At 40.5% G+C, this 18,166-nt stretch overlaps 1 protein-coding gene across 3 annotated transcripts in view; it reads left to right on the forward strand.

Annotated features, from left to right (window-relative positions):
- LOC114043328 (schlafen family member 11-like) overlaps positions 1-17,749 on the forward strand; it is a 25,275-nt gene extending 7,526 nt beyond the window's left edge. For 2 of the 3 annotated variants that reach the window (XM_027862404.1, XM_027862405.1), the window contains exons 3-6: positions 7,281-8,386; positions 12,287-12,415; positions 15,282-16,008; positions 16,762-17,749. In XM_027862404.1, coding sequence (XP_027718205.1) covers positions 7,318-8,386; positions 12,287-12,415; positions 15,282-16,008; positions 16,762-17,545 — 2,709 coding nt within the window. In that variant the 5' untranslated portion in view covers positions 7,281-7,317 and the 3' untranslated portion in view covers positions 17,546-17,749. Of the gene's footprint in view, positions 1-444; positions 488-7,280; positions 8,387-12,286; positions 12,416-15,281; positions 16,009-16,761 lie in introns of those variants that run through there. The other variant, XM_027862406.1, reaches the window with a different exon arrangement.
- Positions 17,750-18,166: the final 417 nt, after the last annotated feature.

Raw genomic sequence — 18,166 nt, forward strand, 5'->3', positions numbered from 1 at the left:
CTAAGTGCAACGTCAACCCCAGACACCTCCTTCCTGTGTCCTTCCTGACTTCCTGGGTCCTTCCTGACTTCCTGGGTCATGTACTTTCCCTTTGTGTAGCACTGACCCCAGACGCCTCCTCCCGGTATCTGGGCCTGACTTCCTAGGTCACGTGCTCTCTCTTTGTCTATGCACTAATCCCAGACTCCTCCTTCCTGTATCTGGTCCTAGCCTCCTGCGTCACTTTCTCTCCCTTGGTGCGCTAAACTCAGACATCCCCTTCCGGTATCTGACGCTACAATCATTGACTAGTAGGCGGGCTGAGGAGGAGGGGCTAAGTAGGTACTTAAGGAACGGCCGTGGTCGGAGCTCACTCTCTCTTTGCTCCTCCTCTCTTGCTATGGCCTTCCTGCTTGGCCTTGCTGTGATGGCCTCTGAATAAAGCTCGGGTGTTGGCACCTCCTGGTCGACTCGTCTCTGTGTTTATCCGGGTAGGCTCCGAAGACTGGTAAGTATGACTCTGGCAGCCTGCTCCTTATAGGAGGAGAGTGCACGGCGCGGTCAGCGCGGCCGGCACAATGGTATATCAGCAGGGGACTCTCGAGTTGGCCGAAGCATAGGGCATCTCCACTGACTAAGTGGTCATAAGATGGTCACCTGCTCATATTGGGCAAGAGAGAGTGGTCTAGAAGTACAAAAATAATTTGAGGAACTTTCCAAAGAATCAAGGCACCCTGCCCGTGCTGGGTTTGGACATGGAAACTGGGTGAAAGAGGATGGAGATATCTTTGTCAGCATTCTTGTGGTTGCACAATTGAGCCTCATAACTGGCAAACAAGTAGTGAACATTTCATTAAAGTTTGAAGTCTAAATTAAAAAATGACAATTTTACCTAATTAATTTATTTCTATAATGCCATCCCAATTAAATTACTAAAAATTATCTTACTGAGTTAGAAAAAATAATAACAAAGTTCATTTGGAAGAACAAAAGGTCAGGAACTTTGAAGAAACCAACAGAAAAAAGGCATAAAGGATGCATATTCAATAGTATCAGACCTTAAATTATATTATTAGGTGAAAGTATTGTTGAAATGTAAAATGGATAATTTTGATTATCTTAAATTAAAATAAAATTTTCATGTATAAATAAAACCTATACAGCCAAGAATAGAAGGAATGCAGAAAATTGAGGAATAAACTTTCATAGACAATCTCTCAGATAGGATGTGATTGGGTTGGAATATTGCTGTGATGGAGGAAATGATGAGCTGGTTGATTTAGAAAAACATGGAAAGATTGGGACAAATGAAGGAGGATGCCATCTACTTTCAGAAACAGATGATAGGAGGAAATAAGCATAGTATGGTCTTAAATTTGTGTGTATGAGTGTATATGTGTAAATATGTGTATGTTTATAGATATTCATGTATATGTATATATATGTATGTATATATATATGTTTGTGTATTTATATGTATGTGTGTGTATTTGTGCTTAATTGTAGCCTTCTTTGGGGAGGGGGGAACAGAGGGAAGAAAATAAAGTAAAAAGTACACAGCAGAGAACAAAAGAAAACCAATAAAGAAGCAAAGAAAAGTTGGGCAGCTTTGAAAACAATTTGCCGTATTTATTATATAGGTTTTCTTAAAATGGAAATTTATTGTTTTATATTGAATTCTCTCTTACATTCTGCTGTGTATATGACAATTTTTTTTTCTTTTCTTATTTTGTATTTAAGTTTAAAATAAATTTAAAAACTTACAAAAAAAAGTCTGAGGCCTATTTTGAAGGCCTACTATGAGATCCTATCTTAGCTAATTATCCCTATGTGATTTACGTAAAATAGCAAACTGATTAATACTGACTGGAATAGAAGGGTCCTAATGAATAATCATATCTCACGACTCCTCCATCCCACCTCAGTCACACACAAAAATTGTCTCCCTCATGATCTTGCCATCACCCACAAATACACTATTTTTATGTTCATGAACTCTGACGTGCCCTTATCTGATCACAGCCTCGTGTCCATTCCTCCTCTCACTCAGCCTTGCACACCAGACCCTGTTCTTCATCCACTCAGTGACCTCCAGTCCTTTGACTCAGTTCTTTTCTTGGCCATCACCCTAGCATTAGCTATGCTCGCCTCGCTTCCCCAGTGAACCAGTTCAACTCTATACAGTCCTCTTCTCTCTCTGCTCTCTTCTCATATTACTGATTATGCCCTGCCAAGCCTTAGGCCTCGGGATCACTTCTACCATCTGCTGCTGAATGAAGGTGGAAAAAAATAGCATAACTGTTCTGACTGGGTCTACTAGAAATTTATGTTACATAACCGTATTTGGGTCCTCACTACTGCTAGGAAATCTTTCCATATCTCCCTTATCAAGTCGCTCTCCATACTGGCTCTTCCACACCTTTTCAACCTTCCTCAAACCTCCCATGGCTCTTCTTCTCCCCACCTTCTCAGCTGAGAACTTTGTCTCATATTTCACTGAAAAAATTGAGGACATTCTTTGAATGTTCCCTTCTCTCCCTTCCTCCTAATCTCCTATCTCCAGATGCCTTCTGCAACTATCTTCTCCTTCACCCCTGGCTCATAGGGCAAGATATGCTTTCTCCTTGCCAAGGCAAAGCTCCTTCCATGTACAAGTAGTCCTATTCCATCCTGTCTTCCCCAGGAGATTACTCTTTCTAGCATCCCCACTCTCTCACTCATCTTCAATCTCTTTTTGTCTACTCACTTCTTTCCTACTGCCTACAAACATGCCTTTGCTCCCATATCCTTGCTTGATCTGTTCATCATCATGGTTATCTTCCCATATCTCTCCTCCCTTTTATGGCTTAACCACTTGAGAAGGCTTTCTATAACTAATGGCTCTACATCCTTTCTTCTTAACTCTACAATTTGGCTTTGGACCTCATAATTCAAACAAAATTGCTCTCTTTAAATTTAATAGTTATCTCTTAACTGTCAAATCTAAAGGCATTTTTTTCTATCTTCATCCTTCTTCACATCTTTGTGGCCTTTGACACTGTTAATCACCCTCTCCTCCTTGATACTGTCTTCTCTCTAGGTTTTTGGGATACTATTCTCTCTTAGTTCTTCTGACTGATCTTTCTCAGTCTCCTTTGCTAAATCTTTGATGGTGTCCCCCAGATTTCTGTCTTGGGCCCACTTTTCTTTTCCTTCTATGTTCTTTTTTTGAACTTAATAGTATTTTACTTTTTTTCCCAGTTACATATAAACATAGTTTTCAACATTTCTTTTTGTAAGATTTTGAGTTCCAAATTTTTCTCCCTCCGTCTCTTCCCTCCCCCCTCTCCAAGACAGCAAGCAATCTGATATAGGTTATACATGTACAATCATGGTAAATATATTTCCACATTAGTCATGTTATGAAAGAAGAATCAGAACAAAAGGGAAAAAACCATGAGAAAGAAAAAAAAACAAAAAAGTAAAAATAGAATGTTTCAATCTGCATTCAGACTCCTTAGTTCTTTCTCTGGATGTGGTTAGCATTTACCATCACGGGTCTTTTGGAATTGTCTTGGGTCATTGTATTGCTGAGAAGAGCTAAGTCTATCATAGTTAATCATTGCACAATGTTGCTGTTGCTGTACGATGTTCTTCTGGTTCTGCTCACTTCACTCAGCATCAGTTCATTTATGTCTTTCCAGGTTTTTCTGAAGTCCATCTGCTCATCATTTCTTATAGCACAATAGTATTCCATTACATTCATATACCACAACTTGTTCAGCCATTCCCAAATTGATAGGCTTCCCCTCCATTTCAAATTCTTTGCCACTGTGAGAGAAACTGAGGAAGATCTTCCCCAGCCCCTCGTGTAACCGCCTCATGACCTGACATAAAGAATATAAATTGGAGTTATGCATGGCCGAGGGTACCATGGACATGAAACATTAAGTAACCAACAAACTATGTTACCCGGGAAAGCAATTCTTATCTCAAGGAATATTTTTCTTGAGAGAGGTGTGTAACTCTCCAAGGACTTGATCCCTCCTTGGAGATTTATACAACAAACAGGTATTTGGGGCTCTGATCAAGCCCCAACCTTTGTTAAAATGTGTGCGTATCCAGAATCTGAGCACTCACCAAGGATATGTACACGAAACAAAATACTAAGATTGTTTTTCCCTGGTTTACATAGATATAAAAGGGGCATCTGAAAGGGGATTTTTTGGAGTACTTTGATGTCGGAGATAGGGACACCAAATCTCTGTTGTTGTTCAAGGGCGGAACTTGTGCGTGACCCTTGTTGTTGTTCAGGAGCAGGACGCTGCTCCTTTGGCCTCCTGATCAGACCTCTTGATCGTCTCCAGTCTCCCCGGTCTTGTAGGTATTTGAGCTTGCCTGGTCAGTGAGTGTGTACCTTTTCTTTTCTTCTTCCTCTTTTTTTTAATTTTGATTATTACTTATTGCATTGAATGTTATTCTTATCTTTATGTACTTATGTTGCCTTAATCATTATTAATCATTGTAAAATAAATGTGATTGTTAAGTTTCTACTGAGTATATGTCATTATATCTTGAGATCTGAACCTAAAGTGAAAGTACTGCGCAGTCTGTAATACTTTCCATTACAGCCACCACAAAAAGAGCTGCTATAAACATTTCTTTGTACATGTGGGTCCTTTTCCCATTTTTATGATCTCTTTCTCCCTCTATGCTCTTTTACTTGATAATCTCATCAGCTCCTATGGATTCAATTTATCGCCTCTATGCTTATGATTCTCAGATCTACTTGTCTCTGTTGACCTCCTGTTGGCCTCCAAGCTTGCATCTCCAACTGTCCTTCAGACCTCTTCAGTTGGATATCTTATCAACATTTGAAACTCAACATGTACAAAATTCAATTCATTATCTTTTCCCCAATATCTTCTCCCCTTCACTATACTCCAGGTCACCCAAGCTTGCAACCTAGGTGTTATCCTCAACTCTTATCCTCTTTTACTTTCACCACCCATATCTGACCTGTTGCCAAGTCCTGTCAGTCCTATCTTGGTAACATCTCTCTTCTCTACTTCCTTTTCTTCCTTGATACTACCACCATCCTGGTATGAGCCCTCATCATCTCATGCCTGGACTATGACAATAGCCTGCTAATTAGTCTCCTTAGCACAAGTCTCTTTCTACTCCAGTGCATCCTCCACTCAGCTATCAGTGATCTGCCTAAAGTGAAGATCTGACCATGTCATCTCCCTTACCCCAATCTTCCATTCAACAAACTCCTTTGGCTCCCTGTCACCTCCAGGATCAAATCTAAAGTCCTCAGTTTGGTGTTTAAAGCCTTTCATGACCTAGCCCTCTCCTACCTTTCCATTCTTCTTACACCTTCCTCCTCATCACAAACTCTACAATCTGTTACACTGACCTTGCTGTTCTTCAAACAAAATACTTCATCTCCTGACTCCAGATATCTTCACTGGATGTCTTCCATTCCTGGAATGCTTTCCCTCTTCATCTCTTCCTCCTGGTTTCTCTGGCTTCCTTCAAACCTCAACTAAAGTCCCACTTCTTCAAGAAGTCTTTCTCAAAAAATTTTTGCAACAAGTGTCTCTGATAAAGGCCTCATTTCTCAAATATATAGAGAACTGAGTCAAATTTATAAAAATTCAAATCGTTTCCCAATTGATAAATGATCAAAAGATATGAACAGGCAGTTTTCAGATAAAGAAGTCAAAGCTATTAATAGTCACATTAAAAAATACTCTAGGGGCAGCTAGGTGGTAAAGTGGATAGAGTACCGGCCCTGAAGTCAGGAGGACCTGAGTTCAAATCTGGCCTCTGACCAAACACTTGACACTTACTAGCTGTGTGACCCTGGGCAAGTCACTTAACCCCAATTGCCTAAAAATAAAAAAAAAAATAAAAAAATACTCTAAATCACTATTGATTAGAGAAATGAAAATTAAAACAACTCTGAGGTACCACCTTACACCTATCAGATTGACTAATATGACTAAAAAGGAAAATGATAAATGTTGGAGGGAATATGGAAAAACTGGGACATCAATGCAATGTTGGTGGTGTTGTAAACTGACCCAACCATTCTGCATAGAGATTTGGAACTATGCCCAAAGGGTAATAAAACTGCATATTCTTTGATCCATCAAATAGCACTGTTAGGCCTTTATCCCAAAGACATCATAAAAGGGGGGGGAGGGCTTGCATGTACAAAAATATTTATAGCACCTCTTTTTGCAGTGGTTAGAAATTGGAAATTGAGGGAATGCCCATCAATCGGAGAAAGGCTAAACAAGCTGTGGTGTATGATTATGATGGAATATTATTGTGCTATAAAAATGAAAAGCAGGATGATTTCAGAAAAACCTGGAAAGACTTACATGAACTGATGCAAAGTGAAATGAGCAGAACCAGGAGAATATTGTACACAGTAACAATATTGTATGATGATAAACTGTGAATGACTTAATTATTCTCAGCAATACAATGATCCAAGATAATCCCAAAGGACTCATGATGAAGCATGCTATCCACTTCCAAAGAAAGAGCAGATATTGTCTGAATATAAACTAAAGCATGCTACTTTTCCCCTCTTTCCTTCCTTCCCTCCTTTTTTCCTTTTCCTCCCTTCTTTCCTTCCTTCCTTTCTTTCTTCCTTCCTTCCTTTCTTTCTTCCTTCCTTCCTTCCTTTCTTTTTCTTATACAAAATGACCAATATGGAAATGTTTTACATGATTGCACATGTATAATCTATATCAGATTACTTACCATCTGGGAGGAGGGAAGGAAGAGAGAGAGGGAGGGATAGAATTTGGAACTCAAAACTTTAAAAAAAAGGAAATGTTAAAAAATTGTTTTAACATGTAATGGGGGAAAAATTAAACATTATATTAAAAAAGAAACTTTTCCTAGTCCTTCTCAATCTTAGTGTCTTCACTCTGAGATGATCTCAAATTTAGCCTGTATACATCTTCATTTGTACATAGTTGTATGCATGTTATCTCCCCAATCAGACTGTGAGCTCCCTGAGGACAGGCATTGTTTTTGCCTTTCTTTGTATCCCCATTGTTAAGCACAGTGCCTAGCATATTTTAAGTGCTTAATAAATGCTTATTGATTGTCTGACTGCTTTTGGTTTGGAAAGGAGGGACGCAGAGGGAGGGAAGCAGGGAATAGGACTCTTTGGCAAGACACTTACATGGTAAGAAAGAGCAGAGAACAGACATGTGCCCTGACTCCTCAGGGAAAGAGACCCTAGGTCAGATAATCATTGTATTCACTGTGTAATCTGTACACTTTCTATTCAACAGGTGACTGCAGTTTAATTGTTTCTCCTAGAGAAAGAACATGGATCCACCTGCTCATCAGTGTTTTGTGGCACCGTCATATGCAGACTTGGTTATCAATGTAGGAAAAGTGACCCTTGGTGAAAACAAAAGGAAAAAGTTGACATCACCTCAGAGGAAGCAAGAAAGAGAAAAAATCACCATTGCTGCATGTTCTTTGCTGAACTCTGGAGGAGGAGTGATCTACATGGAAATGGCCAACAAATGGGACCCTTGCGAGAACATGGAGATGGGACAGGATTTAGAAGAGTCCTTAAGGAAATTAGTTGATCCTTTCCATTTTCAAACCTATTTTGCAGCACTGTCACAAAGGGGATATTATTTCATTTTCGTTAAATCCTGGAGCAACGGAGTTTCCCCTGAGAATAGCTCTACCATGCCCCGAATTTGTAGTGAGAGTGTGATGCTGTACGAAAGGAGCGGTACTAGTAGTTCAAAGATGAGCCCGAGTGCGATCATCAACTTTCTGAAAAATAAAAAAAAAGATAGAAGTGTGACCAGAGTAGAAAGTCCACCCCCTAAAAAAGTATTAAAGACTGAGAATCATAACATTGAGGAGAGGGACCCTGTTGTCCAAGTATTCCAAAGAGACCGCCTTGAGAGAGGAGAAGTGCTACCATTTTCTGAATCGAATTTAGTCGAATTTAAAAATTTCTCAACAAAAAAAATTGTTGACTATGTAAAATGCACGATACCGAAGTACGTTTCAGCTTTTGCCAACACAGAAGGAGGCTACCTCTTTATTGGTGTGAAAGATGGCAGTCGGGAAGTTGAGGGAAGCTTGTTGGAAAACGTGACCCCATCCTTGTTGATAAAAGAAATAAAGCAAAAGATAGACAGCTTGCCCCTTGTCCACTTCTGCAGCCACAGGTGTTCAATAAGCTATACGACCAAATTTCTGGAAGTATATGACAAAGGAGAACTCTGTGGTTATGTCTTTGTGGTCAGAGTGGAACCTTTTTGTTGTGTGGTATTCTTAGAAGAGCCCGTTTCATGGATTGTGAAGGATGGACGTATAAGCAGATTATCAACTGAGGAATGGATGGACATGATGTTGGGTGCTGACTCAAGTAAGAAAAAAGCAAAGAGTCCCTTCCTTCTATTCACCTCCTTTTCAGATTATCCCTTTGGTCCTCCACTGTCTCTTTCAATCTTTTGTACTTGGGCTATGAACAGTAATAGTAAAATTAATAATAACTAATCTTTACATATGACTTTAAGGTTTACAAAGCCCTTTACAAATATCATCTTATTTGAGTACTACAATAACCAAATGAGGTAGATGCTACTATTATCCCCAACTTATAGGAAACTGAGGCAGAGAATGGTTAAATGAGTGCTAAGTAAATGTATGAGGCAGGATTTGAACCTGGGTCTTACTCCAAATCTGCCCTCTAAATATGCCACCCATCTGCCTCAGAGAGCATTTACAAATATCTATCTTGAGGGCTTGTAGTGTCGGGGTTCCAGCTTGTACTTTATTCTTTTAGAACTGAAAACAGCCTTGAACTTGGGTGGAGGTTATTTTTATAAATTTCGCCTGAAGTTGGGATCCTCTATGATGAGTCAAGTTTCGGGAATCAGATTTGATATCTTAGTTCACACTCAGAGCAGGGTCATTGTAAACAAAAAGACTGTAGTCAGAGCACTGGTCATCCATGCTTTCCAGTTTCTGACATTTGGATTTTTTTTTTAGTTGAGGCAATTGGGATTAAGTGACTTGCTCAGGGTCATATAGCTAATAAGTGTCTGAGGCCAGATTTGAACTCAAGTCCTCCTGACTCCACATCCAGAGCTCTATAAACTGTGCCACCTAGTTACCCCTCTGACATTTGGATTTTAATAAATTTAACAATAAATTTAAGTATTATAAACTTAACAAATAAACTTAACAAAATAGCTTCCTTTATTAAGTAAATAATCGACATTAGATGGGCTTAAAAATCTCAAGATAGTGATTGAAACTTTAGGACCAAAATATAAATGATTCAGATACAATTCCATTTCTCAGTTAAGACATCCAGAAATCCTATGAGAGGAGCCCAATTATAGTAAGGTGTTCATTAGCAGAATGTCTTTTGGCAGAGCCAAAGAAAGAATAAGGAGAGAAATAAAGGTTGATCCAGTTAGCAGGTAGAATAATAATAATAATAATAACTGGCAGTTACATAACATTTTTTTAAGGTTTGCCCTTTACATACGTTTTCTTATTTGATCCTCACAATCACCCTTGGAAGTAGGTGCTACTGTTATCCCTATTTCACAGATGACAAAACTGAATCTGAGAGATGTTAAGTAACTTGTCCAAGGTCACAAGCTAGTGTGTAAGACAGAAGTTGATCTCAGATCTTCTTGTCTCCTGGTCCAGAACTCTATCTACTGCACCACTTACTAGCCTAGAATAGATTCATTTGTTTGGAAGCAATGTTTCTGGCTGTTATACAAAGGAAATAAAAACCATATTGGTTCAAACCAATGTCTTTCCATATAATTTGCCAGTCAGTCAGTCAATAAACATTTATTAAATGCCTACCATGTTCCAGGAACTGTGCTAAGTTCTGAAGAAATAAAAAAAAGGCAAAAGGCAGTTCCCCCTCTCAAGGAATTAATAGTCTAATGGGTGACACAGAATGCAAACAATTATGTACAAACCCAGAATACAGGATTGTTTTGAGACCATCCTTCAGCATAAGGGAGCCCCTTCTGAAATGATGGAGGGTTCCCCTATTGACCCTTGCTTTCTACAACCAGGCTCACAGTGCCCTCCTCCCCCGGTATAGGTGCAGCCGTCAATAAGTTAAGTCATTGTCCCTGTATCCAGTTTATGTCTACGGAAAGGCTTGTGAGCCAGCCAGAGATGTTGGGGAAATAACCCCTTAGTGAGTTTGGGTGCTGAGAATTACATGTAAAACAATGGGAGTCAATTCAATGCAAAGCTTTATTGGAAGCAATGAGGAAGAAAGAGAAGAGGGAAGAGGAGAAGGGGAGTCACATACAACCCAGGTATACACACTAACATAGAGTATAGCTCATGGAAAGATGTTGCTGTGTTGGGGAGCACAGAGGCATGGGTCCATTCAGCAGGAAGGGGTGCTCCAGCAGGGAGGGCTTCTCCTGCTGGAGGGGAGGATATGCTCCAAAGTGCCCTTCTGAGGGGAGAATTCCTATACTATGATTTTGGATGGTCTCCTGGGAGCTGGGAGCTGGCCGAGTTGCCTATCAGGGGTCAGGGCAAAATATTGTTTTAGGGGTTTGTCATCAGAAAGAAAAACAAGCTGGTGGTAGCAAATATTATTTGGGGGACACAGATGTACTAATCTTCAAAAATGTTATGGTCGGTATTTTTCTGAGTATGTTCTACTAAGCCTGCCTTAAGGGGAAGCTGTCATGGTGGTCTCGAGATCTTCAGGTCTAATCTTATACCAAGAATTAAGTGGGAATAATTAATAGAAAAAAAGGCACTGGAATTAAGGGGCATAGGAAAGGCTTACTGTAGGAGGCAGGGTTTTAGGTGGGATTTGAAGAAGTTGGGAGGTAGCCATGAAGAGGGGGAGAGACACAAGCATGGAGAACAGCCAATGAAAATATGCAGAGTGGAGAAGAATTTTCTTGTTCAAGAAACAGCAAGGAAGCCAGTGTCACTGGATCGAAAAATATGTGGCAGAGTATAAAGTATAAAAAGACAGGAAAGGTAAGAGGGTGCCAGGTTGCGGAGGGCTTTGAACATCAAACAGACTTTATATTTAATCCTGGAGATGATAAGGAGCCACTAGTTTACTGAATGGGGGGACAGGGAGGGTGACATGGTCAGACATGCACTTTAGGAAGTTAATTTTGGCAACTGAGTGAAGAATGGAGTGGAGTAGGGAAAGACTTGAGGCAGGCTGATCCACCAGCAGTCTATTGCAATAGTCCGGGTGTGAGGTGATGAGGGCCTGTACCAGGGTAGTGGCAGTGTCAGAGGAGAGAAGAGGGCATATAATTGAGATATTACAAAGGTTGAATCAACAGGCCTTGGCAACAGATTGAATATGGGGTTAAGAGATCATGAGGAGGGGCAGCTAGGTGGTACAGTGGATAGAGCACCGGCCCTGGATTCAGGAGGACCTGAGTTCAAATCTGACCTCAGACACATAACACTCACTAGCTGTGTGACCCTGGGCAAGTCACTTAACCCCATTGCCTAACTAAGAAAAAAAAAAGAGAGAGACAGACAGATTACGAGGAATAAAGGGTGACACTTAGGTTATAAACCCGAGTGACCAGGAGGATGGTGGTACTCTTAACATTATTTGTCCTTCATTCTCAAAGAGAATCATAAAGTGATGTCTTGTCTTGCACATGAATTAGATTTAAATGAGGCAGAGCTCCCGAAAAATCCTCAGCCTCACTCTTTCCTCCAGTCATTGGAGCCCAGTGGCAAGACAAAAGTCAAGATGACTGGTGATGGCCCCACCCTCAACAGTAATGTGAAAGTTAGGAGAAGGAGATGGTTTTAGGGGGAAAATAATAAGTTAGGTTTAAGATGTCTTCAGGATATCCAGTTTGAATACCTAATAGGCAGTTACAGATGTGAAACAGGACAGCAGCAGAGAGGTTAGGGCTGGATAAGTAGATTTATGAATCAGCATAGATAATTGAATCCATGGGAGTTGATGAGCAGACTTCCTTATGCTCAGCTCAAGGGGGCAGGAGCCAGATGAATGTGTGGAAGCTCCTGAGCCAGTTTCTGCTTGACCTAAGGAAAAGCTTCAGAACTAGAGCTGTCCTGAAGTTGGATGGCTTGTATATTCTTGTTCACTTGGGGTCTTCCAGCAAAAGCTGACTGACCACTTGGAAAGTATGTTGTGGGGTGGATGCTTGTTCCTGATGTGTTAGGTCTAAGATGCCTTCCAACCTTGATATTCTGTTATTCATTGAGGAAGGGACAAGAGAGGGCTAATGCTTATTTTTTTTTTGTCTTTGTTAAGATCTTTCACTCCTGGCTCAAAACTTTGACTCACAGTTGAGCCTGGACAATTGCCCTCCCCTCAGCAGACCGGTATATTGCAAGAAGAACTTGGAACATAAAGAGGCACTTCAGAAACGTTTGTTCCCAGGTAACTGGCCCACGCTTAAAGACCTCAAATTCTCCTTCCGGAGTGGATCAAGATGTTCAGGGCATTCAGAAAAATGGTTCTGAAATGAACTTTTCTTGGGCCCAACGACTCTGACCATATGTAATATATGTGGTAGCTATATAAAACATGGCTACTCACACAGAACAAGGTTGAATAGCACCAGATTAATGAATCAGGCTTCTCTTGACACTGATATTATGAGACATAATTATTTAAAAGAAATTTGCTATCTTGAGTGTTGCTATCATCCCCTAAGAGTCTTACTGACTAGTCTCTATTGCAAGATGTTAAATTGCAACTTAAGCTACAAACTTAATTTGTGGAAATTCAAATATATTTTTGTTTACTAGTGAGTACTTTTTTTTCTAGACCAGAGATTCTTCCTTTGGGACCCACAGACTCCTAAGGGGTCAGTGGATAGATTACAGGAATTTTATGAATTTGAATGGCAAAAGTTTACATCTTTATTTCAATGTAATATAATTGGTTTCCTTTGCAATCCTATGTGCTTTATTTTATGCGTTTAATAATAATAGCTAACAGTTAATGCTTATATAGTACTTACTATATGCCAAAGGCTTTACAATTATTATCTCATTTGATCCTTACAACAACACTGTGAGGTAGGTGCTATTCCCATTTTACATATGAGGAAACTAAGGCAGAAGAACTTAAATGACTTGCCTGGGGTCACACAACTAATGAGTGTCTGAGGTGATATTTGAACTCAGGTCTTCCTGGCTCTAGGCCCAGAACTCTATCCACTGTCCCTCCTTCCTGTCTAGATGCAATTTAAAAAGGTCCTTAGATGTCAACAGCCTGCCAAAGAGGTCCACGGAACACAAAAACGGGTTGCAATTCCTGGTCTAGACAGGCATTTTGCTCAAAGCAAGCAAATGAATAGCCTTCACAGTAGAAATGTAAATAGTACCCTAATTCATAAATATTCGGGTTGTTCTTTCCTACTATTGCCACCATATACTAATGAGCGTTTGTGCTAGCAAGGAGACCAATTGTCTTTTCCAAAACATTATTCTGTCTACTACAGTTTTTTTTCCCCCAGGAGTTATAGTCATTGTCCTCCTTGAGGGTGTTTTTTATAAAGTTGGAATCCAGAGCATCAGCTTCCCCCTATAAACTTATGAAAATCTCATGAATTTATCAGAACCCTGGACACTGTCTCAGTTGGCATTCTTCTCAAATGCTAGCATGTTACCAACCTTGACAGATAGTGTGGGAAAGAAAAGTTGAATATGTTGAATATGTTCCTTAAAAAGGTATATTTAAATAGAATTTATTTGTTGCTATGTTCCTATTAAATTCTATGAAGTTTTAAAAATATTCTTGTTGAAATAGTGGCATCCATCATAATTCCTTTATCCTCTACTCAAGATGGTCTACTCTGATAGATAATCCTGGCATGAAGGTAATCCTGGGTTGGCAAAGAAAGGATGAACCAGCACTCATTCTGATAGTTCCAACCCAAATGGAAAGCTTTGAGTGTGGGTCTCATGACCAATCAGGCATCTATAAGCCAATGACCAGCCTAGCTAAGTTTGGAGAGATTTATTAACCAGGTTCTAATTTTTTTTTTGAGGTATGGAGGAATTGTATTCTGTTTGCATGAAGAGAATATACTCATGCTTATGAAATCATGGATATATTGAAAGTATATTTTGAATCCCTATTTGAGTGTGGTTTCACAAAAATGTCTGCTGAAATATTGTTGTCCTTGATAACAATAACAATAATAATGATGATAACTAGGCTTTATATATTACTTTAAGATTTGCAAAGCTTTTTACAAATATTATTTCATCTTCACAACAACCTTGTAAGATAAGCATTGTTATATTATCCCCCTTTTACAGATGTGGAAACTGAGGCAGACAGAAGCCTCTACAGGCAACTAGGTGGTGCAGTGGATAGATTGCTAGACCTGGAGCTGGGAAGACCTGAGTTAAAATCTGGCCTCAAACACTCCCAAATTGTGTGGCCCTAGGCAAGTCATTTAACCTCTGTCTCTCTCAGTTATTTTATCCTATAAAATGGGGCTAATAATAGCACCTACCTCCCAGGGTTGTTGGGAAGATCAAGTAAGATATTATTTGTAAAGTGCTTAGCACAGTGCCTGCTACATAGTGGGCACTTATTAAATGCTTATTTCCTCCTATTCTTCTTCCCACCACACCACTATTTTAAGGATGAAGAAACTGACACCCAGAATGGCTAAATGGTTTTCCCACAACCATTGGCTAAGTTAGGACTCAAACCCATGTCATCCTATTCCAGCCCTAGGGCTCTTCCCACTGCACCATCCTACCTCAGTATAGCTTATAGCTTTTCACTTTTAAAGAACTTTACACACTTGGACCTTTTCCTCAGATATAATTTAAAATGGCAGCCCAAGCCATTGCCTCAAAGTGGAATGAGCCACTCCAGGTGGTAGAGGGTCACTGAGTGCTCTCCCCACCTCATTCTCCAATGCTAGAGGTTGTGCAGTGCCAACTAAAGTCAAGAGAATGTTGTATTAGGAATTGTAGGTTCAATACTTGCTCTTCTTATTGCTTGGGTGATCTTGTGCAAATTCCTTAACCTCTCTGGGCCTCAGTTCTTCATCTATAAAATGAGGGCATTGGATGAAATGGCCTCAGTGGTCTCTTCTAGATGTCTAGATATATGGTTAGCTAAAGAGCGATGGGAAGGAAAGGTGATACTACTCATACAGTTTGTGACACTGTGTGTGCTGAGGAGGGAGGTACTGGAGAAAGCTTCAAATGTTAATATTTCTCTTGAAATGCTTGAGAAAGGTTCTCTAACTTATTCTTATTGTTTCCATGTCTAGTACCATCAGAGGGGATAAAATACCACCCAGATTCCCTTTGCCAGGAATTGTTCTCAGAACACGAAGGACTGGAAGAGTTAATGAATAACCAGATGTTCAGAGAAGAGTGTTCCCAAGGAATACTGATGTTTTCCAGAAGCTGGGCGGTTGATATCGGCTTGCGGCAGAATCAGCGAGTACTTTGTGACGCTCTTCTAACAGCCACTAACAGCTTCCCGGTTCTGTATACAGTCCTTAGGGAGCCATCTCCTGATGGAGAGGACTATTCCCTCCATACCGCCCTCATGTTAAAGCAGAAGCTGGTGAACACCGGTGGTTACACTGGGAGAGTGTGTGTTATTCCCAAGGTTCTGCTCCTGAACTCTAGAAGTGTTGCAGAGGTCCTCGGGAGCTCAGGTCCGCCCATTCTTTACCCTTCATCTTACAAAGTGATGAACAAGGAAATGACAACCCTGCTGCAGTCCCTGGTGATAGTCCTGCTCAGCTTCCGGTCCTTTTTAAGTGACCAGCTTGGGTATGAGGTTCTAAACCTACTCACAATTGAACAGTATAATGTGGTTTCGAAGAACCTTCGCAACACTCCAAAATTGTTTGTCCATGGCTTCCCTGGAACAGGGAAGACAGTTATAGCCATGAAGATCATAGAGAAAATCAGGAATGTGTTCAACTGTGAGAAAAAGGAGATCCTCTATATCTGTGAAAATCAGCCCTTGAAAGATTTCATGAGGTGAGCTCATGTCAGGACTCTCTGTCCTGAGCTAATATCCTATGGTTTTATATTTTTTTAATATTTAAAAAAAATTTTTTTTAGGCAGTTGGGGTTAAGTGACTTGCCCAGGGTCACATAGCTAGTAAGTGTCAAGTGTTTGGTCTGAGGCCGTGTCCTATGGTTTTAAAAAAAAAGTCTATCTCAAGGAGTGACTGTGGTAGTTCAGAGCCTGATTCTCTAATTTTAAATTGTCCATCCTCCCGGTTTCTCTTTCTTCACCCCTCCTGTTGTCTGTTTTCTGGGTGTGTTGAAACTCATGGAGAAGTACAGGAAAGAGAAAGGAGATAGATGAATTAAAACAGCCCAATCTGACAGTGTTAGGAAATTCGAAGTGTTGGGGACCCACTTGTGCATTTTTGATACCCACATCAGTTCCCTTCCTGCACTGGCACAGATGGAGAGTTGTTGGAAGACAGCTGGTGGGAGGGGGTTGAGCAAGTCAGGTTAAGTGACATCCTAATAAGTTTCTGAGGTCAAATTTGAACTCAGGTCCTCCTGACTCCAGGGCTGGTGCTCCACCCACTGCTCCACCTAGCTGGCCCAACTGGACTGTATCTTAAAGGAGGGATTTCGATAGGTAGACATCACAGAATGTATGCCAGGTGTGTGGGACAAAGCAAGCAAAGGATGGAGGGTGAAGAAAAATAGTTTCAGGGCGAGAGGTGATTTTGTTCCCTATCCCCCTATCCCCTGCCTCTTTTTTTTCCACAGAAAGAAAGATATCTGTGAAGCCGTGACTCGAAAATGCTTCCAGTCACACTCCTTTGAGGAAGTTAAGCATATTATCATTGACGAAGCTCAGAATTTTCGCCAGGAAGATGGTCCCTGGTACAAGAAGGCCAAAGCGATCACTCAGAAAAGGGGGGTTGCCCCAGGGACATTCTGGATCTTCTTGGATTATTTTCAGACCAGTCATATAGATGACAGAGGCCTTCCCCATTTCTCTAAGCAGTACCCTCAAGAACAACTCACAAGAGTGGTTCGCAATTCAGATCCTATAGCAACATTTGTTAAACGACATATGGAAATGATCAAAACAAATCTTCCATTTGATATCCACCCAACATCTTTAAAGATGATGGATGAAGCTTGCTGGTCGTCAGGGGTTCGGGGTTTTTGTAACGTTAAGGAAAACTTGACGAGGCACCAGATTGTGACCTATGTGGCAGAAGAGTGCAAAAAATTGTTCCAAATGGGTTATTCTTCTAAAAACATCGCTATTCTGGTCAGCACACGCAAGGACGTAGAATATTATGAAGAACCATTGAAACAAGCAACTAAGAAAATCAGGGGACTCAGGATCAGCTCTGACTCCAATGAGGAAGGAAATTTTGTCATCCTTGACAGCATTAGGCGCTTTTCAGGGCTAGAAAGGAACATCGTGTTTGGGCTCAATCCTATAGCAGTCTTTCCAGATATTTCATGCAGTCTTTTGGTCTGTTTGGCATCAAGAGCACTCACATACCTCTATATCTATACAGAAGGGAGGAACTAGGTGCAATGGCTGAGCAAGAAGTCAGCATTCCATCATAAATAGAAACATATAGACAGCAAGCTTGAGTAAAAGAAAAGGAGAGAAAAGAAAAAAGAAAGCTTACAAGGAAATTACCTCTCAGCTGGGCTGGAATGTCAGTTAGCCAATAAACTTTTTTTTTTAACTTTTTTTTTTATTTTTAGGCAATCGGGGTTAAGTGACTTGCCCAGGGTCACACAGCTAGTAAGTGTTATGTGTCTGAGCCCAGATTTGAACTCAGGTCCTCCTGACTTCAGGGCTGGTGTTCTATCTACTGCGCCACCTAGCTGCCCCGACAAAGGAAATTAATGGGGTGATAAACTACCAAGATTCAGGACTTACAGAAATACAACTGCAAAACACTACAGAAATAGAGGAAAATGTTCCCTGTTGGCCACTGTCTCTTAGTATCTCCTTCCTCCTGCCAACCCCTGGAATCTGTTCATGATGAGCGTAGGAAACTCCATCCCATCTGTATCTTCCCTACTACAGCTTTTCCCTTATATCTGCTTTCACTAGATCCAATCACCACCCTTGCTTAGATTAGAGATCAAATTCGGATTATCCTTATTTTTAATTACAAAATCCCCATCTCCAAGAAGA

This window comes from Vombatus ursinus, unplaced genomic scaffold, assembly GCF_900497805.2.
Source record: "Vombatus ursinus unplaced genomic scaffold, bare-nosed wombat genome assembly UNPS02014768.1, whole genome shotgun sequence".
NCBI classification, from domain to species: domain Eukaryota; kingdom Metazoa; phylum Chordata; class Mammalia; order Diprotodontia; family Vombatidae; genus Vombatus; species Vombatus ursinus.